The sequence below is a fragment of the Pyxicephalus adspersus genome, chromosome 6 (assembly GCF_032062135.1).
Source record: "Pyxicephalus adspersus chromosome 6, UCB_Pads_2.0, whole genome shotgun sequence".
In the NCBI taxonomy this organism is placed as follows: Eukaryota; Metazoa; Chordata; class Amphibia; order Anura; family Pyxicephalidae; genus Pyxicephalus; species Pyxicephalus adspersus.
In genome coordinates, this window is record NC_092863.1 from 44,409,858 (window position 1) to 44,436,528 (window position 26,671).

Consider the following 26,671-nt stretch of genomic DNA (forward strand, 5'->3'; position numbering starts at 1 on the left):
TTTTGCAAAATGCAAAAATGTCTAAAAAAATATTCTTTTATGTTATTTATGTTGTAGTTATTGTTTTTTTATTATTATTATTTATGTTTTAGGTATTATGGGGTATTTTTAAGTGCAAAAAAATAAAATATAGAGGTAGTATTTTGAAGTTCACTTCATACTGAGTAATGCAGGTGCCGACATATCTAATAACTAATAGATTCAGAGTGCCACAACCAATATGGCCGCCCCGTACGACCGCCGCTCGCCGGAAATGACGTTTACCCAAGTCTATAAATTGCCTTTCTGCTCTCTGTGCATGGTTATGCCGCTGCCATGAGGTTTAAACACCGGTAAGTTTTGTTACGTGGGAACGTGTGACACAGGCTTCGGTAATGGTTGTTAGTTAATAATTAGACTGTGCTGTGTGCAGGTACTTCCTGTGTGAGCTGGTGCTGGAGGACCCCCGGCAGAGGCATGTCATCACGCAGGGTACAGTGTATCACAATGTGAAGGAGATAGTGGCTCGCCTGCATGGAGACTTCGGGGTTGCTGCTGTGTCTGTAGCCCTCTCAGGTGAGAATATCATCAGGAATGATTCATTGTAGTCCTATAATAGCTGCCAGTCTGTAAATGTGAGCTATAAAAATATTGCATGTCAGCAAGCAGAGTGCTGGAAATAATGGAGAATTCAGAGTTAGGAGATCATCACAGTGTTTCAAATATTTATGTGCAGTGTTTTTACACTTTTTGTACAATATGCTACTGACTGAGAAATGGTCACTGCTCCAGGTCCGCTTTGATCCATCCATCATTACATGTGCTGGCCCAGCTCCTTCACTCCTCCCTATATAAAATTTTTGTAGCTCCCTGGAGAGAAGGGAAGGGGTATACTATGAAGTGTCATTTAGGCTCTGATAACAAAATGTTGATGCCTAGCAGCAATCTGTCCGCTTTTGCATATCAGAAATAGAGGAGCCATTTACAGATCACATGTAAGCAATTCATTAAATGTATTTTTATAGAAATACCACGTTGAAATGGTCCGTGACAGGGTCTCTTTAATGTTCTGTTTCTTAATGTACTGTAGTTATAACCTGGTATTTTATGTGATTTATGTTGTAGTGAAATACCTTAATGCATACACTGGCATAATCTTCATCCGAAGTCTGAAAAATTACCACAAGATTCTGGGGTCATCCCTTCCTTTTATCACCAGCCTAGAGAACAGAGGTCAGCGATATCCATGTTTTATAAACACATTACATATTGCAGGTAAGAACACAATCTATGTGGTACTTCATACTAAAGATAATATGAACCAGTGTAGGAAGCCTCAGATGTCATGTGCCAGTCTGTACATTGGAAGCTTGTATACAAAATGATGGCAGTGTGTTCTATTGAAGCTCTATTTGCTAACAATCCATGAACCTCCCTGTGCTTCTGTAGTGTAATTCAGTGGGGGTACCTTAGCGGAAAGGCTCCCGGGATACATACATCACACATCCTGGGAGGCTCTTGGTTGCTCCGTCTGCACATGCCCAGTAATTAATTAATGGGACAAAAGAAATTGCTGATCTCACTTACAGGCAGTGAAAACGTCAATCTTTTCCCCATCTACATCACCCAGTGTTGTGTCTGCGCAGTGCAAGGTTGGGTGAGGTATGTAGAAGATGGCAGCATTCGGCACTTTCTCTGTGCCTGGCCGAAGAAGGTCACAGGGACAACGCTGGACCCATATGAAGAAACCTCCCGATGAATCAATGGATCTTAAAGTTGTGTAGTCCAGACACTCCATATAATATCTTCCCTACCTTGTGCCATATATTATTCAAAAGGTGGCCATTACTTTGTGTTAGCCTGAAGCCAGCCAACATAAAAATTGTCTGGCTCCTGGCTTTACCAAAGTGGTAATTTGGCAGCTGTTCAGTCACTACCTCACATCTATAGAAGCTGTCCTGCCTGATTCCCTCATCTGCGACTTCCTGAAGATCAGGACTTGTGGTAATTATCCAGGACGCCCAGTATATATCATCACTGATTAGCCTTCTGTATTCTGAACCAAGAATCATTCAGCTCTCAAAATTCCTGGTTGTGTGTGGAGAAATTGCTGCTTGCGCCTTTAGACTTAAGGGCAGGAAAGACATTGAGGGTGAGATTTACTCCTGCTGGTTCATTAAAGGGAACCTGTCAGTCACCCTGTAAGAGCAATAAAGTGCATTGAAAATCATTTTTCAAGTGTTTAAAAAAAAAAAAAAAAAAATGTACCACCTGTAAAAATAAACATAATAGGGTGTGCATTCGCATGTGAACAACGTTGGGTATCTGCAGATTCCAGAATGAGAGAAATCATTTAGGGTTAACTTTAAACTGTAGTTTTTTTTTTTTTTTTAGAGATTTGTCTTCATCTATTTTTGTTGTGTGTGTATTTATTTATTTATTTATATATATATTTAAACATTTGTATGAAAAAGTAAATTTCCTTTAAGGAGACCTTTTTTGTCTATAGTGTGTGTATGTTAATATTGAGATCTGTTTGAACAGGCACTATTCGTTCATGTCAGAGATTCCTTATACAATACAACAGGGAGCAGCTGGATCGATTGCTAAGAAACTGTACCAATCCTAGTAAGTATATGTTGTCTTTTTAAAATTCCTATTTTGAAATGTTCACGGCTGATTTTTGTTTTGTCTCCCCGTTTTTTATTAGGTGAGAAAGAAAACATTCGTCAGTCCATAGTCAGCTGTACTTTGAAGAGTGTGGAAGAGTCAGAATTCACAGAAGATGAAGAGATGGAATAACTGCAGATGGTAGCCAAGGTTTAGTTAGCTTCTCTATGTTGTGTTAATAAACAGGCTGCTTATTTACAGTACAGATACTGAACATTTATGTTATTGTACAGATTACTTATATAGATGTATATATACATATGAAGTATTTGTATATAATAAACATTTTGAATTTTGCACTATTGTAGATATATGGAATGCTTTGTACAGTAAGCAGAATGCTAATAATGCTGTCAACAAAACTCCCTGATTTGAAGTTTTTTGCATGACAGGAATGGACAGGTGGATTTCCTGACAAGTTCATTACTATTTTTATGTGATAATATAACTGCTTCATATTAGGCCTGTTTTTTAGCCAGCAAGTGAAGTTTTATTTTTGTAACGCCTCTTTGTATGCTGTTCTTTGTTTACAGAATGTAAGTCAGTGTTTATCTTAGATCTTAGTAAATAAAGTAAGCTGCTGTCTTTCAGATCAACAGTGATCTTGGAAACTATTGTATCATCTATAAACACATAGCTAAGACCATTATAATTAATTAAACTTCAAATTGCTAAAACCAAAAGTCATGGACAAGAAAGAGCAGGGGGGGTCAGCAAACTTTTTGGACTTCTACGCCATTTCAGGAGGTCAAGAAAGCACACTAGGCCAGAAGAAACCAGGTGGCCACAGAATGTTTTTTTTTCCACCAACTGTGACTGCACACGACCAACCTGTCTTCTGCAGTGTAGTCTCTGTAGGTGTGCGTGTGCTTGGCCTGAAAATAGCCCTTGAGATTTGACCGTTTGAAAGTGCAGTTGCTTTTGTTGCACACTAAACACACTTTGTTGCCAGGTTGGACGAATAGTTAGTCCATTCAGAGTTGGCAACACAATGTTCGAGGTCAACCTTCTGTGCGTTGCTTCTGCTCTTTAGACATAGTAATTGGGGTTACTTACTGTGCGTGATCTCACAATAACGTGACAATTCAATTAGGCCAGATCCAACAATAAATAGGGGGGGGCCCTAGGCCATGTCCAGCTTGAAGGCCTGAGTTTGCCTACCTCCGCAAAAGAGAAATGCAGCCTGATTACAACTGTTGGAAGTTCCCCAAATGGGAGGGGCACCAATTGAGCCAAAAGGTAGCAAATCAGGAAATAGTGAAATACTTCTCAGGAGGCAGGCACCAGTCAGCAGCTAGCAGGTATCCTTACACATATGAATCTGAGGTTTCATTTGACACTTCAAAGGGTACACAAGGGACAACTAGGTTCTGCTCTATCTGAATGGAGAATAGATACATTTTCCCCCAATCTAACATCTCACATAATTTGTCAATTTTTGAGTGTTTAGACTTAAAATTACAATACTTTTTCCCTACTTTTTACACACAAAGTAAAAGTGCCAATCCTTTTCTCCTCTTATTTGAGGCTTTGGACAACAAACCACGTAAAAATTCAGTCATCTAGTGCTGCTATGACCCAAATGAGTGAACAGAAATCAAGACCGGTCTGCAGAGTTCTGCTAAAGCAACATTAATCACTGGTGACTTTAAGTGAGCAAATTATATATGTTTACCTGTAGTTGGTTGGGGTTTTGCTTTAAAAATCTATATTTAATAAGTTGGCCTAATCCTTGTACTTTTCCAATACAAAGCCATGAAAAAAAAATCTTTAGTTCTGCAAGAAGTATGCAGCAATCATTAGTGCCTGCAATCAAAAAGGCAAGTGTATTTAAAAGATTGTGGCAGGTAATGTTTTTATTACAGGAGGGATAAGGTAACTACAACCTCAAAGTAACACCATCACATGATATATTACACCACATCATTATCTAACAGATTAAGTCAAAATGCAGGAGTATAGAAAATTAGGTACACCTACATACCGTTTCCCCTATAATAAGGCACCGTCTTATATTTTTTTAAATGCCAAAATATGCCCTAGGTCCTATTTTCTGGGGGATGTCTTATTTTTCAATGAAGAAGACTACAGTACACATTTATTGTTGAAAACCACTCATGTCCCCTTCTAATCACTCATGTGCCATTGATTGTCCCCTTCTGATCACTCATGTGCCATTGATTGTCCCCTTCTGATCACTGGCTCGCCGGGTAACAGACTCTGTTAGGGCAGGGATCAGCAGCTTGCTCGTCCTTTGAAGTTACTTTCAGTTTCACTCTGCACTGCAGCCAGCATCGAGGAGTCACACAGAGGCACACAGTATCAGGTATCGGAGGATGTCTTATTTGCGGGGGGTGTTTTATTTTGTTTGAGCAAAAATCGGGGGGGGGGGGGGGCTTATTTGATGGGGATGATGCCTTATCATCGGGGAAACACGGTACTATTTTAATAGGCATTAAGAGTGTAATAGAGCATTCAGGTGCATGCTAAAGATGTTAAGGAAGAGAAACCTCAGCAATTATCCTGGCAAGCAATCTGCTGTCTCAATCTGGAAGAATTATAAAACCATTTCCAAACTATCTGAAGTCCACTCTAGAGTGATTTGTAGCACATATGCAGCATACCTTTAACATATTATATTTTAACATTCACGGGCAGTACAATTAGAAAAAAGACTGAGCTTGTTTTGAAGGACTGTTAGGAGAAAACCTCATTTCCCTAGAAGAGACCATGGCTTTTTTTTTCGTCAATTTTCACAACCAAGGAAAAATTAAACAGGAAAATACATCCATAATGACGAATGCTAACCAAGCAATCATATGTCAAATATAGATCACCATTTGGTTCAGATTTCAAAGTTCCTTTAACCCCCCACCCCCTAGCATTCTAATTCTGTCCATATTTCCACACGAAAAGCATTACATTTTTTGCATGGAAATTGTACATTGTAGGCCTATAATTCTTACACATAACTCATTTAAATATGTGTAATATTTAATAAAAAAACTTGAAATAAAAACACAAATCTGTTAAATAGTGAAACCGGTAATATAACTACAGTAAATACATATATTTTTTTCTTTGTATTGGACTCAATACAGCCATTTTGTATTGAATCCAATACAAAATTATTTCCCACTGCTCCTCCCACCTGCACTGATGTCACCGGGAAACCCCACAGTCGCCAACTGAAGATCAGAGAAAGAAGACGTGTCCCGAGGACCTGCAGGACGACAACAGAACAAGGTGTTTTTTTGTTTTTAAATGTTTTTAGCGACCCTGACTGACTTAGGATTACCGCTTTTTGCATGGTAAATCCACCCTGAGTCACACTCAGGAATACCGCTAGGGGGGGTTAAAAAAAAGGCCAAAGTGGAGATGTTTGGCCCTAACGCAAAGCAACACAGTTGGCAAAAACCAAAACATCACAAATGCCTAATACCAACTGTAAAACCAAGTAGGTGGTAGAAGGGCGGTTTGGGCTTGCTTGGTAGCCATAAAACCTATGGACATTGCAACTATGAACCCTTCTTTTTACCAAAGTATTCTAGAGTGCAATGTGAGGAGGCCATTGGTATGAAAGTTAAAGCTTGGCTGAAATTGAATTATGGAACAGAATGATGGCCCTGAATACACCAGCAAATCTACAATTGAAGGATTGGAAAAGAAATAGAAAACACAGTCTATTTAATTTTCAAGTTTATTGTTTACTCCAAAATTTGAGGAAAAAAAAAAAATAGACTCCTTTCAATGATAGCCACCATGATGCATGGCTTTAAAGAATTTACTTCCTACAGAATGCGGGCTTTTTTATACGTAGGCCCTCAGCAATTAGTTTCATGTCATACCCTCCCAGTGGCAAGAAGTCCATCAGCCCATGTGTGCCAAGCATTGCACCTTGCTCAGCTCCACAGCAAAACACACTAGTCTAAAATGTTACACAGCATCTAGCAAAATATTCTGCCCTACAACCCAGGAGCCTGAAATTAGCATTGTGTGGGCATATATGAATCTCACCCAGCCAACATCTGGAAAAAAAAAAAAAATCAATACTGCAGATAGTGATACAAAGCAATGAGTGTAGAGAAGATGATGGGAAGCCAAAGATCAGAATGTGCTCTGTTATTTTGTGTGTACCATAGATGTACTGAACAAAAGTTTCTGTTGCTTCTTCTTTCTCTTCCCACCTTTCTCGACTGAAATAAAGCAAAAAGTAGTAAGAGGTTTGAAGCAGAATAAATAACACCAAAAACCATTTTCAAAAGCACTTTTTACCTGACAGAGGAGGAGTAGGAAGCGCAGAGTCCAGCTTCAAAAAGGCTGCTTCCATGGCTTCACTAAATGAATTCTGGAAGCTTGGTACTGGTACTCTCTCAGAGCAATCGCTCTCCCCATCACTGTCTGCAGGTCCTGTGTGCACTACTGGACTTTCTAAACATGAACAGAGGGAAACCCGTAAGGTGCCTATTTTAAACATGGGACAAAGGTAAGGGGGGGGGGGGGACAAAATAGGCCCACTGACCTTTCTTAATTGCAGCTTTGGGCCATGATTCCACTTTTGCTTTGCCAACCCTTAGCATCTACAAGATAAACAGAACAGATAAAAAATTAATAGCTTTTAATTTCTCCCACACCCTCATATGCAACATCCTCTAGTTATCTAGACTAAAAGCCTAGCTACTAAAAGTAGCAAGTCTGTAGTGCTGCTCCAAGGTATTTGCATGTTAAATACTAGAACATCGCATGGAGAAAGGTCTTGTTTGAAGTCAGGAATTACAAGTTAACTGTACAGCATGCAGTGGAACAAAAGCAAAAAAAAAGCAACGTCTTCAACACTTTATGTAAATCATAGTCAAGTAAGCTAAATCTTACTGTGACTCACCTGAGCAAAGGAAGGACACCGAGCATCATCTTCCGGGTTAACAGGAGAATCAATAGGACTTTCAGCACCTTGGCCAAACATGGGACCTACAAAATTTAATATATCCAGAAGGTCACTTCCTTTCTTTAGGTCAATGAACTCAAATCACTATTTCTTCACATCAGTAAATACTCACCACTGTGTGATGCTGGGCTACAGCTCAAAGGTGAGAGTGACACAGAGCTTTGTGAATCTGAAGTGGGCAGCACCGAAAATGAACCAGGAAATGTGAGCTCAGCAGAGGAACTCACTGCAGGAAACTGCTGCAAGTTTTCCAGGGCAATATGCATTTCAGGATCTGTGGAAGTTAAAAACATTAGTATTTTGTGTATATGTATGACCTAGGAATACTTATGAAGTATAAAAAAGGACCATATTCTACTCAGTCAGAACTTATTAAAGGGATTGTAGAGATGTATTTTTGGAACAGCATACAGCAGGTTTAAAAAAAAAAAAAAAAAAAAAAAAAAAAAAAGAAGACCAGTCATGTTGCAAGTTCGGGTGGGCTTACATTTTCCCTGTTTCTTGTTTTCTTCAATCTCAATTCTTTTCTCCCTGCGACGTTCATCACGTGCCTTTCTCTGGCGCAATTTTTTTCTCTTCTCAACCTCATCTAAAAGTAAAAAATAAGCAAATCTTTAGAAATGTGTTGATACAATCATTATCCCTGCATAAGTAGACTCGCAGCGAAAACTGTTGGTGCTGAACCAGAGAAGATAACTTATGACATCCTACACCACTATCGGAAGGCTGAAGAACACAAATAGGTGTTTTCAAAGTTCTGATAAGGGGTATAAAAGGGTAATACAGCACTGCTTTTTATTAGACCACACTAATCTGTTAACTACTTCCTTTACAGGCATGCAGTTAAACAATTATATATTTCCCATAAAATGCCCTTTAAATCTTACCAGAAAAGTAAGCCAAAGTTTGCTCTGAGACAGCAGGGGGTCCAAGCACCATCTCACAAATACTGAATTCACAGGTAAGAGGCAGATGACAGAGATAGCGGTGACGTCTGCGCACCTCCTGAAAATAAAAAATAAAAAAGTCACCCATGTGTGCATACTCTTGCAACTATAATACTGTAATATTTAGGGCTAGCAAGAGATGACCTACAATTACTGCATTGTAAGTGAAAACTTAACACACCCTTACCTTCTACGACACAATACCTAACAGACACCTAATTCCTTAACCATCCTACAGCTGACAAGAGAACAGCAAGTCTTTTGTACCTATGATTATCCTCCCAAGGACAAATTTTATAACTTGATCGGAGTGTCTCATGCCAATAAAAACATTTAAGGAAAAAGAAAGTCACTTAAAGCCACCTTCTTGACAGTAATTGTGGTGCAAACCCTACAGCCCACCACAATCCCTTGGTTGCTCAAATAGATGAATGTAGCTTAGAGCTTTTGCCAGCATATTTTTTATATCATCCACGGTATTGTTGTAGCCTTAAAAGCTAGGTTGCTTAAATATACAAAGTCTTTTGTGTTGGTCAGTTAGACCTTTACTTGACAGCTGCAGGATGCACATCTTCCAGATGCACTCACTACAGAGTATGCTAGGTGAAAAATCAAATGATTTACTTGACCGACCCCATAGGTGTACAGCAAATAAACACTTACTAACCTCAGTCACAGTGAAACCATCAATTTCCGCCACTGTAGCAGTGATAGTTTCAGGACATTGCTCCAAACTGCCATATTCATGAACAAGGCAGCGTACATTTACTGGATGCAGATATATGTGCTGACCATCTACAGCTGTAGAACAAAAACATGCGTTACTAGTTATAAACAGAAAGTGTTAAATTTAAATGAAGTAACCTACATGCTACACGCACCTTGATAAAAGTAATAGTAATGCGTTGGCCCAGAGATAGAGGGAACAACTGCTGGCTTACTCTCTGCAGCAGCAGTAGCTTCTTCTGTGGGTACAGGATCACTATCCTCAGGAGAGACAGGTGCCAAGCTTGCAGACTCTAAAGACTGACACACTTCTTCCAATACCGGATCCACAATCTCCTCATCAAAAGCGGACACATAATGCACTACCTGTGAGGTAGAATAGAAAAACATGCTAAGCACAATATGACATGCTCATGCGTACACAAGAAAAGGAAGATTGTTATGATTAAAACATTAAGGTACATTACATATTAAAATGTACATACATTAAATATTAAAAACAGTTCCTTTTGCTTTCATCAGTGCTTGTACTGGATAGTACAGATCACAATGCAGATGTGTACAGTACAAAAATGTAGTTAAGCCAAACTGGATTTGTTGTGGGTACATTTTGATACTAACAGTGCTGTCATGGTTTGATTTCCTCTCTTCAGTGTGCTTCTCCACCTTTGGAACCTCAGTGGAAGTTTCAGTTGTTCCTATATCCTGTTTGGAAGGTGTCTGAAGGAGGTCCTGGCGATCCTATTACAATGACAAAGTGTGCACATAAGTAATGCAGTAAAGAACAGATACTAGTCCCGAAACATTACATAATACACATGCTTTAAATACTTAAATGCTAAACTATACCGTTTGCATTCTTTCATTTTATGGCAGATATAAACCTCCAAATTTTGGGTAAAGCAAAAACCAGTCTTTTTTTAAAATTTGTCCCTCCTCTGCACAGAACCATAGTAATGGGGAAAAAAAAAAAAAAAAAAAAAAAAAGAATCACATAGGCTCTGTACAGGAAATAGGGGTAGAAAAAAAAGCAAGGAGGGCAGGTAGCCTCCATTAAGTTATAACGTGGAGGAAGAAAAGTGGACAGACATGTGCTATTAGGCTACTTCAGATATCTAAACCAACAATGACAGCCAATAACAAAAAAGGGAAAAAAAAAAAACAAAAAACACACAAAAAAAAAAAACACTTGATCGGAATAGCATTGGAAAAAAAAAAAAAAAAAAAAACACAAAGGTATGATGCTCTTTAAACATAAGACAATGGATGCTTTTATTTAGATTGAATCTAGGGACTTTAATTCAGCTTTAAACCTTTGAGACCTTAAAGCGTACCTAAACAAAGAATTTTCACTTTACATAAAAAGGGTAGGGCTTTTATGTAAAGTAGAAATTCAGTTTTTTTTCTTTTAGGTGCAACATTTTTTTTTTTAAAGGGCTGGAGCACCGCCCCCCAATTCTTGGCCACTTAGGCAGTCGAGATTCAATGGGAGCCTGACATAGGTATTTCAGGAGGCTCTTGGGCGCTCCTTCTGCGCATAGAGAAAAATTTACCGATACAAATTTTTTTTCATCCTACGCCACGCGATCTTGTGCCTGGGTTTGGTGACATAGGAGGAAGAACCCAGAAGAGAAGACGAAGATGGTGGCATATGGGACCTGATGCTGGACACCCCCATAGTGATTGGACTTCCCTGTGGGATTGTATTGTAGGTTGTTTTTTTTTTTTTAGTTTACTTCCTTTTTAGGCAACAATCATTGCACTACACCAATTATTGGTCAAGAAGGATGTGCCTGGTGTTTGGCAAAACCTAAATACACCTAACAAACCTTTAAATCCTGAATGGCAGCTTCAATAAAACAAGATTCTGGGGTTTCCCCTTCAACTCTGTACTGCTCCAGCAGGGCTGCCTTCTCTTCATTTATGACCTCATTCAAGATCTGCTCTTTGGAAGCCAGAAGAAGCTTGGAGAACAAGCTATGTTCCTCATCTGGAAAAGAAGGGTCCAGAACAAACTTTATATGGAAAGATTATGGAAGCCCATTACTTTTATCATAAGGCCCAGTTTTAGTTACTTCCCCTATGTATGCATTTTTTTATAGCTAGATATGTACCAAAAGCACAGAATACATTTGTTCTGAATACTCAAAATAGGTTTTACTTTCATAAACATATGTCGTACAAGTGTACCCTATCCCTTAGTCTTTACCTCCCAAATGAATAGGCTTATCCAGCTTCATCCACTTTGATTTGGGCATGGCTACAAGGACACCCTTTTCTCTTCTCATAAGCTGCATCGTGATGGTATCACCCACTGCATAAAGACGAGTTTCTGTGGCAAACACACTGCAAGGAGAGAAACAGGACAAGGTAAATCAGTTTTGCATTCCAATTCCGTTGAGAGCTGAACAGTTTATGGTGGACAGAGGGAGAAAAGTGACTTGAGCATGGGAAAAGGCATGAACTCTTTCAAGAACTCTGTTTACAATGCTTCCCCCCCTCACCGTACATGCTCTGTGTTTAAAAATAAAATGCTAAACAATTTAAAAGATAAATTGCTCCTCAGTGCCTACACTACAAATGTCAGTGAGCCTGTAACCAATAGCATAATTATTGCTACAATCTCATAAACCTAAATAAGTAATTAAATAGTGGTAGGTTGCCTCAATACATTTCACTGTTTTTGCTAAAAACTGAAATTGGCACAAAATTACAGTTCGCAAGGACTACAATGGGGTCAAGTGTTTGGTGGCCTTATTGTTTGATATACTTTGGCTTGTGGTGGCAAAAACTACATAGCTTTTTGATAAACAATTTCAATTACAAAATGAAATGCCTCCAGACAGAAAACCAACAAACCCCCAAATTAGATGCAATGAGTATTCTATGCCATTGTTGCCACTGGTATAGCTGTAACCCCACCAATTGTGGTTAATGCCTAAATCATTTCCTAAAGCTTTTGAGACCTTTAGATAACATTACCTTTTAAGATCCTTCTTCATAACAGAGCTGTAACAAATTGGACACCTACTCCATTCCTTTTCACTCATTGACAAGTAATGCAAGATGCAAGCCCAGCAAAAAATATGCCCACAACGGGTAATCTTGGCTGCAACGGGAGGGTAAAGACAAATAGGACAAGAGGGCACTTCATGGCTGTAAATGCGCTGTAGAAATGAAGGACACTGTTATGAATATAATGGAGAGCAGTACCTATTACCATATAAAGATTTGGAATGCTCGTATTAAAAATTAAAGAAAATTTCCTTATGATTTACAATACACTCATTCTGAAACCAAGTAAAAATTACCAGATCCTAATCTATATGTAAAAAAAAAAAAAAAACAACTGTATTGTCTTGTTGAACAGGTCCAACACGTAAGCCTAGTCTGCAGTACTTCATGTATGATTCAAACAACTGTGTGAAACCTGATATGCATCTGTAACTTAAAGCAACAGCATTTCTGGGTAATCTATAGAGGATTCAGGTCTGCTTCACTTTCTACAAAGCATGCTGCCTGGTCCTTTGTCAAAAATGGGTGTAAAATAATTTGAGCAATGCAATATTAAAACAAGTGATACAGTACCTGTACTTCTTGGAAATTATTTTGCCCTCTATGCTACCTGCCCAGCACCAATAAAATACATAAGGCCAGTATACACTCTATACACTTGTTTAAAATGAATGCATTTTCTGTGCCTATGATGCTGATGACAACGCTGCCTGTTGCCAATGTACATATCCGGTTGCCCCAGACATGTCTGACGTTTTTGTAAGGGACTCCACAGGTCCACATTCCCACATTGAAAAAAAGCACTGTTCTCCCCAGCACCATTAGGCTGGCCACACCACCCGGCACTTTCTAGTAGTCATAGGACACTTAGGCTGGGCTTCTTGTAAAGAGTTGGTAGTGGGTACAGGCAGCAGGGAAGATTTATACCTTGCATCTTTTTCTCATCTTCTAGAAAGAATTGGCTAGCTGTCTGCTCTATCCAAGCCTACTTTTTCATGGTGGTATGCTGAGAAGGGATCAGAGAACTGCAGTAGAGATCAGCAACTATTTGCTGCTCACAGACCACACCAAGTTTACTTATGAGATTTAGTTCACGAGAAATATAGAGGCTGCTACTGCTGAACACCTACATGTTCAGGGAACTAGCATTTTCAGAAGAATTCTGCAAAGAAGGGAATACTGACCACTTGTTCCACCAAGTCCCAGCCAACCAAAGTGTCTGGATCAGTGAAATGGACACTGTAATCATGTTCATCAGATACCACAAACTGGCAGCTAGAGGAAAAATTAAAAACATTTAAGATCAGTCTGGTCTATTAGGATACATAAAACATTTAGTGAAAAAAACAAACTCACTTCGCTTGCAAAAACAACTCCTTGTTAAATGGTTTGTGTCCCCACTTGTTGCGCCTACTCCAGTTTCCATGTGCATCTCTATGTGCTCCAGGATGACCTCGGGGCTCATATGTGAAGTTCAACAAGTGGTTCAAGTTTATTTTCTTAGGTCCTGAATACTGGGCTGGACTAAACTCTGCCCGTTGAGTCTCTGCTACCTAAGAAAAAAAAAAAAAGTGTTAGATCGGTTATCAACACAACTTAAGTTTACAGTTGCAAATGAAACTCTCCATCAGGCTAAAACAGCCCCTTACCTCTTCTCGTCTTCCATACGTAAACTGTTTTGTGCCTCCTCTCTGAGGTGGAACCTTGTTAAAAGTTTTGCTTTTCTGTGGACCGGAGCGGTATGTCGGGCCGGCAAAGCTCTCATTTTTGGGGTAGGAATTTTCACGTCTGCGGCTGTAGCGCTGCTTTGAGCTGCCGCCACCTTTTCCATCTACAATACAAATAACGGGAAGCTTCAAATAAGTCTGAAAAACAAAACCTTGTTCTATTTCCATAGGCAGAGAAAATGTCTGTCCCTGCAAACTGCTTTCTTGTAAATAAATTCTGTCAACAAATATAAACAGGAAGGCCTCATGACAAGGCGAGACATTATCTGTAAAAGCACAGCTGGGTGGAGCAAGGTTAAAGCAGGCAAACACTTTCATGCAAGATCAGATTGTAAGGTAAATCAAGGGACACATGCACAGCTCAGACAGACAAATTAACTTTTTTTGTGCAGCATGTACTTTTAGCCCATTTGTGTCTAAAGTCAGTGTTTATTATATAACATCTTTAAAACAGTTATATGTTACAAAATCAATCCATGCAGCCATGTTTGAAATCTTAAACTTTTTCGGGCTTTAGACCAGTGATACTTCTGCAGTCTCACAGTGGACATTGACTTAAGAGACCCTGTCAAATTGCATCCCTGCTATAGGAAAAAAGGAATGTATTTACTTTTATGGCAGACAGTTCTTCGCTGCTCCTCAGCTGCTGAAAGCATTACAGGGTTCCACAAGTTAGGAATACCTTGCTGCCACCTTGTACAACACAACTGGTAGACAATTTATCCAACAAGTGGAGTACTGGCAGTAGCTAGGAAGCAGACGAGCTTCAAAACAAGGGGTGACAGAAAGGCAAGTATGTTCAGTCTTTTAGCAGGTATGCTTTTGGGGACAAGTGACCTTGTACAGTGTTTGCACATTTTAGGGATTGCTTTACAAACACTTTTTTTTGTTTTTTGTTTTAAACCGGGAATCTGACATTACCTCGAATCTTCCAGGCCCATGAGTTTCAATGGCAGCAACTTCTAGCAGAGAATGTCAGATTCTTGTTTTTTTTTTTTTTTGTTTTTTTTTGAGTAATTTGAGTAATTACTGAAAGTTACACTCAAATTAGGTTATCTCTTACCTTACTATTACTAAAGGTTGCCCTTTAACGGACATAATAGCCTCAGTAGTATGAGTATTACAATGACAACGTGGAACAAGAAGTGCATTGTTATCTATATGTGGGCTGATATAGGCTGCATTGCAAGGAGTAGACTAAAAAACCATTGTGCCAATGAGTAGATATGGCTGCCCTAATGTGCAGATATTATATTATATGTACAGGTAGGTCCCCAAGTTAAGGAAATCCAACATACGGACGACTCCTAGATACAAACGTGGCTTTCCTGCTTACTGTGTGCAGGACAGAGGCTTTATGAGGAGGCAGTTCGCATGACTTCAGAAGAAATTTTTTGCTAAACAGAGGTGAGCAACATCTTGTACCTCTAATGACCAAAACAAACTTTGCAGCTGTTTTTTGCATAATAATGCACAGCTTGTTCCAGAAGGTAATGAATGTCTAGGCTCCAATTTTTTTTTGCTTTGTTTGTGATTAGCTCACAGTGGGATTTTTATACAGTAACTGACACCATGCTGTCTAATATGCTGAGACAAACATCTGTCCTAATGGCATTTATTAAAATAACGTACCCGTTCCAACTTACATACAAATTCAACTTAACAAATCTACAGTCCGTATCTCATATGTAACCCGGGGACTACCTGTATATACACAAAAAACTGGCCATTAATTATATTTTCATGAGGTAGTCATGTCTTTTTAATGACAATATTGAAAAACATTGATAACAAAGCCCAGCCTATACAAATCAAACCTGAAACTGTCAACTTTTAGTAAAAATGTACTACTGAAATGCACAAAAAAATCCCTCTTTAAAAGACCTTTTATAAACTGTATGCATAATACAAGTGATGCCCCTATAGAGAAAATAACTTATGAACTGCATTTACAAGACAGTGAAGAAATATTTTACTGGAATAAAATCTGCTACTTTAACAAATATTCAGAATTCTGCATAGTGCAATCCTGGGCAGTTTTTGATAAAATAGCCGCACAGAAGTCAATGCAAGGTGCCTGCTCTCATCTTCAGTCACTGTACATCTTTGTTATTATTTATTTTGGTTCTATCAGAACTGCAGTTGTGTTTTTATGACTTCTAGGAAGAACCCGCCTGCCAGTGAAAGGAAATCCCTTGTTTGACAGCCATCATTGTTAAGAAAAGGGTGTGAGGAATCCTCCCAGTTAGATAATCAGTTGGTGGCAATACACATGTACAGCACTGTGCAATATGTTGACGCTATAAAAATCCTGTTTAATTATTCACGTCACAATGCTTTGTATAGCCATAGCATATATGCCTAGTAATTGTAACCATTTGCAGACCACCATACAGAGACTTTATGAGGGTTCCCAGTGCTAATAGGACAACACTGCCTGTTTGGTATTTTTAGTTTCCCCTGAAGTATACTTTAAAGCTACACTATCCCATCAGCCAAAATGATCGCCTTTAAAGGATCATATGACCAAATGCCTAAGAGTCTCATCATGTGATCAAAACTGAAAACAGCCCTTTCCCTACTTCTCATGTATAGATACTTGTAGAAGTCCTGCTGGGATCCTTCTCACATTCAGGTACATATACACAGACATATGTGGATCTTGTGTATACTAAGACTAATACTTGTTTGTACATCCTGGCAGGGAACAGGTTCAATGTTTACTCTGTGTGAAGAAGCGCTATGGCTAAACAGCAAACATACGAGTGAGACAGAGGCCTGCCATGGCAAAGGGTCAGATCCTATAAAATATGATATTCCAGGACTGTCTCATTTCCCTTGTGGGTGAAACAGACAACTTATCACTGGTTATTAAATTATAAACACTATAAAGATAAATCTGTGTTATTTCTATGCCTACACTTCATGGACTGGGGATGGCCAGGTGACAGGTGTGTGCACAATGGCTGTTATCTTACATGGCAGGGAACTTTATCACCATAATAAAGGTCAATCTAAACTACATCACCACCCAAACCATCCCCATATTATATAGATGGGGGCAGGGTGAGGACCGCTCTGGGTTTCTTACCCCAACATGTGGCTCTAGGACAGATTTCTTCTGCCTTGATGTCCTGGTGATCAGTGTTATATATACAGGAAGTGAGAACAAGTCTGCAGCAGGAAACTATTAACCTGACAGAGGATCAGATCTCATTACAGAGCCAGTCTCCGGTATCAGACCGATAATCATGTCTGTGGGGAATGTTGCTGCTCACTACCAATGTTTACTCATGTACCCCCCGGGCTGATCACCCCACACCCCCCGGGCTCCTTACCACTTTTAGGCTTAGAGTCCCCAGCAGGCCCGGTGGAGGCCGATCGGTTCTGAGTCTTGCTGGTATTGTTGGATCCGGGATCCATGTCTGTGGCCGAGCTGAGCGGCATAAACCGCGGGAAAGGCGGAGGCAGCACCAAGCAGGGGGCGGCTGGCAGCCAAGAGCATGGCGTTCAGGAGAGCCGGGAGACGAGGAGCGCGATTCATGGCGACATCTTGCAGTGTTACCGAATAGAAAGAGAAATATAGAGCAGGCCGGTATGGCGGATAGTAGAGGTGCGGGGTGCGGGGAGCAGAGGGCTCCACAGGACGAGGATCAGGCGGCAGCAGGCCCCTTGGCCTTGTCTGGAGATAAGGCAGACTCACCGCAAAGCAGCGCGGGGAGAGGAAATGCGGCCGGTCCCGAGTGGGGAGCGGACCCGGGCGGTGGGAGCCCCTCGGGGACTCTCGGATGCTGAGTGGATAGTCAGCAGCTGCCCCCTCCGGGAAGGAGCAGAAAACCGTAGTCCTCGTATGTAATGGCGACTGACCGCCTGACGCTGCCAGATTCCCGGATGACGTTCTTATATACAGGGGGCGTGTCTAAGCCGCGGAGGCTGCTGGATGTTGTAGTGTCCTTTGCCTGTCAGCAGAGACAGGCCGCTATTGGTGTTTCCCGTAGTAGCTGAGCGATGACGTGTGTAGCGGCCCCGCCCTTTGTATGTGACACGTTACGTGATGCTTGCGTTTTAGTACTCCCTCTCAGTCTCGGGGTAGAGGTCACCCTTAGGGGGCGACTCGTAGGTAATGGCGGTGCCCGTGAGAGCAGTGACCCGCTGCTGGCGGCCTGCAGCCCTGTGTCAGTGGTTGAGGAGTGGGACACCGGGTTGTCAATTCTCTCAGAGCACACACAGCTCTGGAAGGGACACTCACTTCGGCTTCCAGACCGTACCTGAGGAGGAGAAGGGGGAGAAAGGTAAAAATGGGGGCTGAGTGTCTGGACTCACTCATACATGGCTGCCTCCATGTGGGGTGGTACACCAGTGATAATAAAACTCTGACAGACTATTTCTTTCCCGACCTTAGCAAAAACAAACGCCCAAATGACCTCATCAGCTAAAAATCTCATTTTGGGTGCCCATGCGCTTCACACGGTGCCCATGCGCTTCACACGGTGCCCATGCACACCATAAATATGGGAACATTGGCAACAAACACACATCTATTTGGTTCCCAATAGTGATCTAAGCTTGTCAAAGCTGCCCATAGTGATCACATCTGTGTTAGCCCCGACAGCAAATTATTACAGTTGTCTGGTTTAGGAAAAGTTGTGCTCATTTGTATATTAGCAGTCCTTTTCAGTGTCCCAGAACCAATTGTCGAAGTTTTTTATAGACAAATCTTTTTCTGTTAACATGACCTCATTTTCTAAAATTAAAACTAACGTTTCTTTTATATATTTAAGTGTAACAGATGCACATAAACAATAAAAAGCAAAGCCATAGTTTGAGGTGCTCCATGTGATCTTCTGTCCATACAAGTCAAATGGGCCAATGAAAGTTGAATCAAAACGGCTATATTGCACCTGAAACATATAGCATTTGATATTCTTTTAAGGGAATTGGCACGCCAGCTATCATATCAATGGTGACGGCATTCCAGCAGGAGGACTGAAAAAATATTGACCTTCTTTTTCCCCATAAACCTGGGCCTAACCCCAAACTGTACAGGCCTTTCAAATAATGACTTGCTGCAGTGCTGAGAATAATTCTGAACAGAGGATGTAAAACCTGTGGGAGGCCTCCGCCATCATTGGTAGGTTCTAAGTGGAGTTCAATGTAAAGTGAAGGATTTTAGCTTTAGATAGGTTATAGATGTAGGGAGTGGGGCATTTGGGTTTACAAGTTCTTTTCTTGTAAACCCAAACTCCTACCTACCTTTATTTGGCCCTGTGTGAGAAACCCAGGATAATTTAAACAGCTAATTTGTCCTTTTCTCTTTTCAGTTTATCGTGTATTTGAGAGTGTTGCTCAGAAATACGACATTATGAATGATTCCATGAGCCTGGGAATTCATCGGTTATGGAAAGACTGGTTTATAAATCATATGAATCCCACACCTGGCACGCAGCTCCTAGATGTGGCAGGAGGAACAGGTAACAAGCTGAATAAATGAAAGTACATAATCTGGACATGGAAGACATATACAAGTAGTCCGGGGTTACATATGGGATAGGGACTGTAGGTTTGTTCTTAAGTTGAATTTGCATGTAAATCGGAACAGGTATTATTATTTTAATAAATGCAATTAGGACAGATGTCTGTCTCAACATTATTATTAGGCAGTGTGGTGTCAGTTACTGTATAAAATCCTCACTGTAAGTTATTCAGAAACAAAGCAAAAAAGAAAAAAAAATGATGGAGCCTGGGCAATTATTAACTTCTGGAGCAAGCTGTCCTTTAACATTCAAAAAGCAACAACTGCAGAGTTTTTCTTGGTCATTAAGGAGTTACAAGAGCTTGCAGAAAAAGCTCACCCCATAAGATCACACACAACCTTAGCTGTGTTTAGCAAAAGATTTCTTCTGCAAAACATGCAAACGCCCCCCCCATCCAGCCTGAAGGAGCAGGGAAGCCCTATTCGTTCATATGTAGGAGTTGTCCGTATGTCCGATTTCCTTAACCTGGGGACTACCTGTACACATTTAGTAAACCTAGACATAAACCAGGGCTAGAAATTTTGCTCTAAAGAAATTCTGGCCACACTTTACTACTGGGTCAAATAAGAATGTCTGAAAAGTCATTTTTATTTTCTTCTTCTTCAGAGGACTTATAGACTTAGGGTGTAGATATCAGTATTTAGGTTCACAGTAGTATGGGAGGAACATGGGACTATGATGTGATATACATGTACTTCACAAAACTCTATACATATGTACCATATAGAAAAAAAATAAACTAAAAAAAGGGTCAAGTAGCTTTTGGTAGTTAGTAGGAGTCAAGAAAATGAGTAAACCACCAAACAATGGGAACATTAGTTACTCAACATTTTCATTTTGTTGAATAGGGTTCTGGTATGTTCGGCAGGTAAAATCCTGGTGTTACTGTTAACTTGGTGAGTAAAAAAGTTAGTTTCAACCAGAAAAATCAAAAAGGCAATAAAGCTTCTGTATTTTCTGGTTTGTACTAAATATTTTATTTTCAATATGTCTTTAATATTTTCTTTTTTTCATGTATATTATTTGTCTTGCAGGAGATATTGCATTTCGCTTTATCAATTACATACGAGCACAGAGGGAGAAGCTGATTCGCAACCAAACGAAATCTCAGCAGAATCTGTCCTGGTCAGATATCTCAAGATCATACAGCCATGATCAGCTAGGACCATTGATGGGTTCCCAGGCTGTTATCTGTGATATAAATAAAGAGATGTTGAAAGTTGGAAAGGATAAATTACAACGATTGGGTTACTCTGAAGGTAAAATTATGTTAAAGGACGCATACCCTTAAATGAGAAAATTTTTCTTATTTATTTCTAAAAAATTGGGGATTATATTGCATCTTTTAAACTCAAATTCTCTCTCTCTCTCTCTTTCTCTCTCTCTCTCTCTCTCTCTCTCTCTCTCTCTCTCTCTCTCTATATATATATATATATATATATATATATATATATATATTCACACATATGTGTAGATATATTTATTTTGTAAAATTTTCATGCAATTGCATATCCCATAAAAAGGAAAAAAATTGCTGTACGACAAATCGTCCATTGGCAAAACTTTAAAAGCCTTTAGAGGTCATCAGTTTAGAGCTAACTGAGAAGTCTGCCCCTAAAATGATGGGCTTTTATCCAGTGTGTTGGGCAATACCTATATTGTGGTTCAGTCATATTTTTCATGCATATATTCACCCATCATGTGTGTTTATGTGCGTAGGTGCAGTTGGGTTAGATAGTGGTATAATATTTGTTTTTATTATTCTTTTGTTTTTTGTGTTTACATTTTTTTTCTGTCATGTGACAGCTGTGAATCTGGAAGTGGTTAGACTTTGCCACGTTTAGGCTACGTAACAGGGATGAAGAGTACGGTCTCTGCACTGCTGGCCAACCTGAAGCAGAGGATACCTGTCCTGGGCTTTCTACAGAAATGGGAAAGCCTGGGAATCACCATGGGGGTGGGGCAATTACTTGTTAAAGTTTTAGGCGTATTTAATTGGCTTCATGTATAAGAAGTAAAGGCAAGGCAGGTCTTACATGAGCCAGATATTGCAGGAAGAGTTTGAGCCAGACAGGTGGCATTTTTCAGAAGAAGTTGGCAAAGACGGACTTCATTCTGATTCTAGCACTGCAAAGTACACACATTTTCCTTTCCTGGTGCTTCAAATTCAAAGTATATTAAAAAAGCATAATGGAGGTAAGGAAATCTGTAATGCTTCAGAAAACTGCAGTTCAATATACAGCTATATCTATCAATTTGTGTCATATACCAATGCTGTGTATTTTCCTTGATCAGGTTTGTCTTGGGTGGCTGGTGATGCTGAGGAACTGCCCTTTGCTGATGACAAATTTGATGTTTATACAATTGCCTTTGGGATTAGAAATGTGACTCATATAGATAAGGTGAGTAAAAACAAGCAATTACACAACAGATCCATTTGCAAGGTTTACATATACTATAACCCTCTGATTGCAAAGGTCATATCTGAAGTGTCAAAGCTATCTGCGGGATAAAATAAGCTCATGGCTGCATTTGTTTTTTATGATATTTCTCAATGCAGAGAGGATTCCAGTGCCCCCCATGATCCACCTCTGATGGATGTACAAAGTGGTCATCAAACGTCTTTGTAGACTTCTAATGATGTCATAAAAAGAACCTTTGACCACCAATGTATACTTTCACAATGTAAAAAATAAAAAGCTCGCTATTCTTGTGTACAAATACCCAAGCAAGTAATGTTACACACATTAGATATAAAAAAAATTATTTTAGGAAGTATTTTAACTGTAAATTAATGCATAACAAAGCATTTTAAATGCATTACCTAGTTAAAATTTTGCATATCTTGGTTTTTCACTTTTTCTTGATATTACTATATATTACTGATATTACTCACTATATTTCTCATAGAATTTGACACACCACAATTGGATACAAATTATGCGTGCAAAATTTAAAGTAGCATGCCATAGTGCACAGTAATGTTCTGCATGTTTTACTGGGCAAATGTGTTGCAGAGACATTCAGAACGAATGGCACTTCATTACAGCAATGCAAGTAATGTATATAGGCATGCATAACCACACTGATTTAAATAGGCCCACAAAGACAAACTATTTCAAACAATGAAAGGGAAATTTGTATATAAAAAGACAGCTTTCTACCTTTTAATTTTATTCATAGTATTTTTGTTTATATTTAATAAAGGCTCTTGAAGAAGCATATCGCGTGTTAAAACCAGGAGGAAGGTTCCTATGTCTGGAATTTAGCCAAGTCAATAATCCATTACTAGCAAGGTAACTTCTATCTTTGGAATACATTTCAAAAACCTTTTTTTAAAATATAAATTTATTTTAGTTTACTTGCCTGCTGTACCATATTCCAATACTGTATTAAAGAGGAACTATACTCAGAAATAAAACAAACACGCCTTCAATCCTGCAGGGTAGTCCGATCGCTTTGGGGGTGTCCAGAATCGGGTCCCGCGTCGTCTCGGCATCCGCTCTGTAGCCGGCACTCCGAGCGCCGCCATCTTCGTCTTCTCTTCCGGGTTCTTCATCCCACAACACCCGACCCAGGTGCAAGATCGGGTGACGTGGGATTAAGAGAAAAATTTGCCGATCTCACGCATGCGCAGTGAGATCATTAAGTTCTTCTCTTTGAGCCAAAAGGCTCCTTCCGCACATGCCCGAGATGCTCAGGCATGCGCAGAAGAAGCGCACAGGAGCTTTGCGCTCCCATTCCTAGGCAGACGAGAATTAGGGGGCGTGGCTGCCCCCATTTTTTTTTTTTTTTTTTAAAGGTGTTGCACCTAAAAAAAAAAAATGAAATTTTACCTTACATAAAAGGGTTGTCTTCCCTTTTATGTAAAGTGAAAACTCTGAGTCTAGGTACACTTTAGGTATAAATTGTGTAGATACTCCCTCTAGTGGCCATCAGTATTTTACTGAAATCAGCCTCCCAAAAGTAGTACATGCAAAGTTTTTTTTTTTTATACAAAATACCAATAAAAACATCAGATGAGATGTTTGTAATGTTATTTTAGGCCTTCTTCTAATTTATTTCCCTGTTATATTATACTGCTAGTTCCAAGTGTATGTTATCCTAGGACTTGTCTGCTAATACCTACTTACCAGGTAGCCACAATTATTCATTAAAAAGTAGAAGGCTTGTGAACCCTCAGAGTGTTCAAATCAATACTTTTAGCCAGATTATAGGTAGAATGTGTAAATCATAATGGGCTGACATAACAATAAATAAGAAAAGCAGCTTAATAGTGGAGGAGATGTCTTATTAGTGTTTATTGTGTAATTAACAACAAGACAAAGATCAGACTATGCTCAGATTAGTGAAGATTGCTCCTGACCATTGAAAATACTCCATATTGCATACACTTACTTACTAGAAAAACAGTTTTGTTTCTCAAGAATGTCTAAAGTTCAATGGAATCTGGTATCTCATGTATTACCTATCATCTTCTTGCAGACTTTATGATCTATACAGTTTCCAGGTTATCCCAGTGCTGGGGGAAATCATAGCCGGAGATTGGAAATCATATCAATATTTAGTGGAGAGTATTCGTCGCTTCCCTCCTCAGGTAAAGTTTATGAATATTTGATGTAACACATTTATTTATGCTTTTTTTTGCTAACATTACTATTAAACTGGTTCCAATTTCTTGCAATCTTACATCGAAATCATTGTATGTTTGCGAAGGGACCATATTTTTATTTGTAAATATGCACGGGACCTTTATCATTCATTTTGGATTCTATTAACACTTTTAAATGATGTCTGTGTCAGCGGGAGGCGTTGGCAATGTTTGGATTTGGAAGGGATGCAAGGAAAACATGTGAACAAAGTGAAGTTTGTGGACAAGTTTTGGTTGAAACGGCTAAACATCCCATTGAAAGTTCAATTGAAAAAAAAAAAACACTTTTTATATCCCCAGTTTATAATTTAAATCATTTTGTATTCGTTTTCATGTCGATAACTACAATACATCATTGAAAACATATTAACGGAGGAGCTTTTACATAGGTGCAATACATCTGAACCATAAAATAAAAATTTGACACATTAGGGAGGATTCTTGAAACATAAACAAAATATACGGTGCAGAGAGTTAGGTTGGGGGTAGGGTTAGTGGTTGGGCATTGGCGGGGGGGGGGGGGGGGGGGGGTTTCGGGTCCTGGTCTTCTGTATGAGTTGTGTAAGAAACACATGGTACCCCAAGTATCAAACAGTACTAGTTTTTTTTGACGGCCATTAGACGGTCATTACCCATGACGCAATTTAGTTTAGGCAAAATGCCCGTCATAGGTAGTCATTGTTTGGCAGGCTTTTGCTAGATTACATCTAGCCGCTAGAAATATATATGAGAACAGACACCAAGCAGGTTTGAAGGGCTTAATATTGGGAAATATTGGAAATTCTGGATAACGTATGAGCCGCCAATTGCCATTTTTCCATGTCCCAGGAGAAAATGTTGTATAAATCAGGGAGATAAGGCTTTTGGCTTGTGTGATAGATTTACAGGAGATTTCAAAAGGTGTGAAAAGCTATATGGAATAAGTCCACCATGTAACTTTGATTTAACAAATGTGGCTATTTGATTATATTGGAATAACTCACTTGTTGGTATACCAGAACTTTCTCTCCACCTCTGAGCCTAGAATCTACTGGCAATACCATCAATGTCTAGGCTTAGTGTATTACGCCACTGCAATAGTGCTCACATATCATTATGTTGGCAACATTCAGTGCAGTGGTAAGGACAAGCTGCACCCCCAGCATAGCAAAAGGCAAAGGAGCCGTTGATGTCCATCACAAAAAGGTCTTGGAAAAAAAATTTTTTTTTGGTCAGTGCAGTTTTGTGTCGAGTTTAGCTTTAATTATACAGTTTGTAGGTTTGTCCAAAATACAGTACATAGCAATAGTGTATTGATGGCTCACTGCTAATCAGTTTGTTATTTTACAAACATAACCTCATTGATTTGTAACTCTTTTACTTTAGGAGGAATTTAAAGAGATGATTGAAGATGCTGGCTTTTTCAAGGTGAACTATCACAATCTCACATCGGGTGTTGTCGCTGTTCATTCAGGTTTCAAATTATGATACAAAGTTCAGAAAATGAAAGGATGCAGAACCTCAACACTGTACAAACACAAACCAGAAATGCTGCTATTGTAAAATAAGCAGACATATTTACTGAATAAAATGTAACTTATTTTTGTATTAAATAATGTTTGCTATACATTTCTAGATTGCTTTATTTCTACCTAAATATATGGCCACAAGGTGGGACATTCCCAGGATATAGCTGGGGTGCAGGAAAACAGAGCTGCTATATGCAGTGGAGTTAGTAATTTCACGCGCTTAGAAATTTTTGGTTGTTTTAAATGCCTAAAGGAAAACTTTTAGGTTGTAGGGTTTCTGTCAATATATTCCTAGTGGCTATAAAAGACTCTATCTGCTATACCTAATGTCCAGCCAGGACAGAATAGTCTCTCTACCAGAAAGACGGGATATGAACGTGAAGACAAGGTGTTATGGGCATGCCTTCTAAGGTGGTATCACTATGGCACCCTGCATTTTGTGTTAATGCAGAGACAGTGACACTTACATCTTCACATAAGCTGAAATTTCAGCATCTGCATGCTGATGAAAATCAGGAGAGAAAGAGGACCCAGAATATCATATGGGATGACAGACATGGGGCTCATGTAGGATTTTGAGCTTCCACGGTTGTAAAAAAAAAAAAAAAAAATATTGCGTTTGATGGTCTGATGATGTCTGTATTTATATTTTTATTTACATGCTCAAGATCAGCTGTCCATCTAAAGTAGGAGGATGTGACAGATCATTATGCTGCCAGGGATACACCATGGACAAATGTGTTTTTATGTATTAAGGGCATCCCTTCACTTTTAATGTGCCAGAAGAAAAATTTAATGCAAAAAAAAGAAAATACACCTGTAGCATTCTTGGCAACTCAGCACAGCATGTGTTGTGCAAAAGGACCTTACACCAATAACCTTAACTATAAACCTTTTTTTTACCAAATGCTGTTATTATACCAGTTTACAATGGGTGTTTTTTAAAGCTCTCCAATACTGGAGAAGATA

General features: G+C 39.3%; 3 protein-coding genes across 3 annotated transcripts; 2 read left to right on the forward strand and 1 right to left on the reverse strand.

The window, feature by feature from the left end:
• The first annotated feature begins 252 nt into the window (after positions 1-252).
• Positions 253-2,946, forward strand: POP5 (POP5 homolog, ribonuclease P/MRP subunit). The gene is made up of 5 exons (XM_072415499.1): positions 253-332; positions 413-555; positions 1,105-1,254; positions 2,524-2,607; positions 2,690-2,946. The coding sequence occupies exons 1-5, from the start codon at positions 316-318 to the stop codon at positions 2,779-2,781; spliced, it is 486 nt and encodes a 161-aa protein (XP_072271600.1). The 5' UTR covers positions 253-315; the 3' UTR covers positions 2,782-2,946.
• Positions 2,947-6,335: 3,389 nt separating this feature from the next.
• RNF10 (ring finger protein 10) lies at positions 6,336-17,897 on the reverse strand. The gene is made up of 17 exons (XM_072415500.1): positions 17,348-17,897; positions 13,932-14,113; positions 13,639-13,835; positions 13,467-13,557; positions 12,250-12,434; positions 11,477-11,613; positions 11,097-11,257; positions 9,889-10,008; positions 9,423-9,633; positions 9,209-9,342; positions 8,482-8,599; positions 8,082-8,183; positions 7,707-7,868; positions 7,532-7,617; positions 7,172-7,229; positions 6,925-7,080; positions 6,336-6,845 (listed from the first exon to the last, which is right to left on the reverse strand). Exons 1-17 carry the CDS (start codon positions 17,454-17,456, stop codon positions 6,772-6,774), a joined length of 2,283 nt encoding a protein of 760 aa, XP_072271601.1. The 5' UTR covers positions 17,457-17,897; the 3' UTR covers positions 6,336-6,771.
• Positions 17,898-18,072: 175 nt separating this feature from the next.
• Positions 18,073-25,802, forward strand: COQ5 (coenzyme Q5, methyltransferase). The gene is made up of 7 exons (XM_072415501.1): positions 18,073-18,301; positions 19,331-19,480; positions 20,578-20,802; positions 21,839-21,945; positions 22,751-22,839; positions 24,029-24,140; positions 25,560-25,802. The coding sequence occupies exons 1-7, from the start codon at positions 18,133-18,135 to the stop codon at positions 25,659-25,661; spliced, it is 954 nt and encodes a 317-aa protein (XP_072271602.1). The 5' UTR covers positions 18,073-18,132; the 3' UTR covers positions 25,662-25,802.
• Positions 25,803-26,671: the final 869 nt, after the last annotated feature.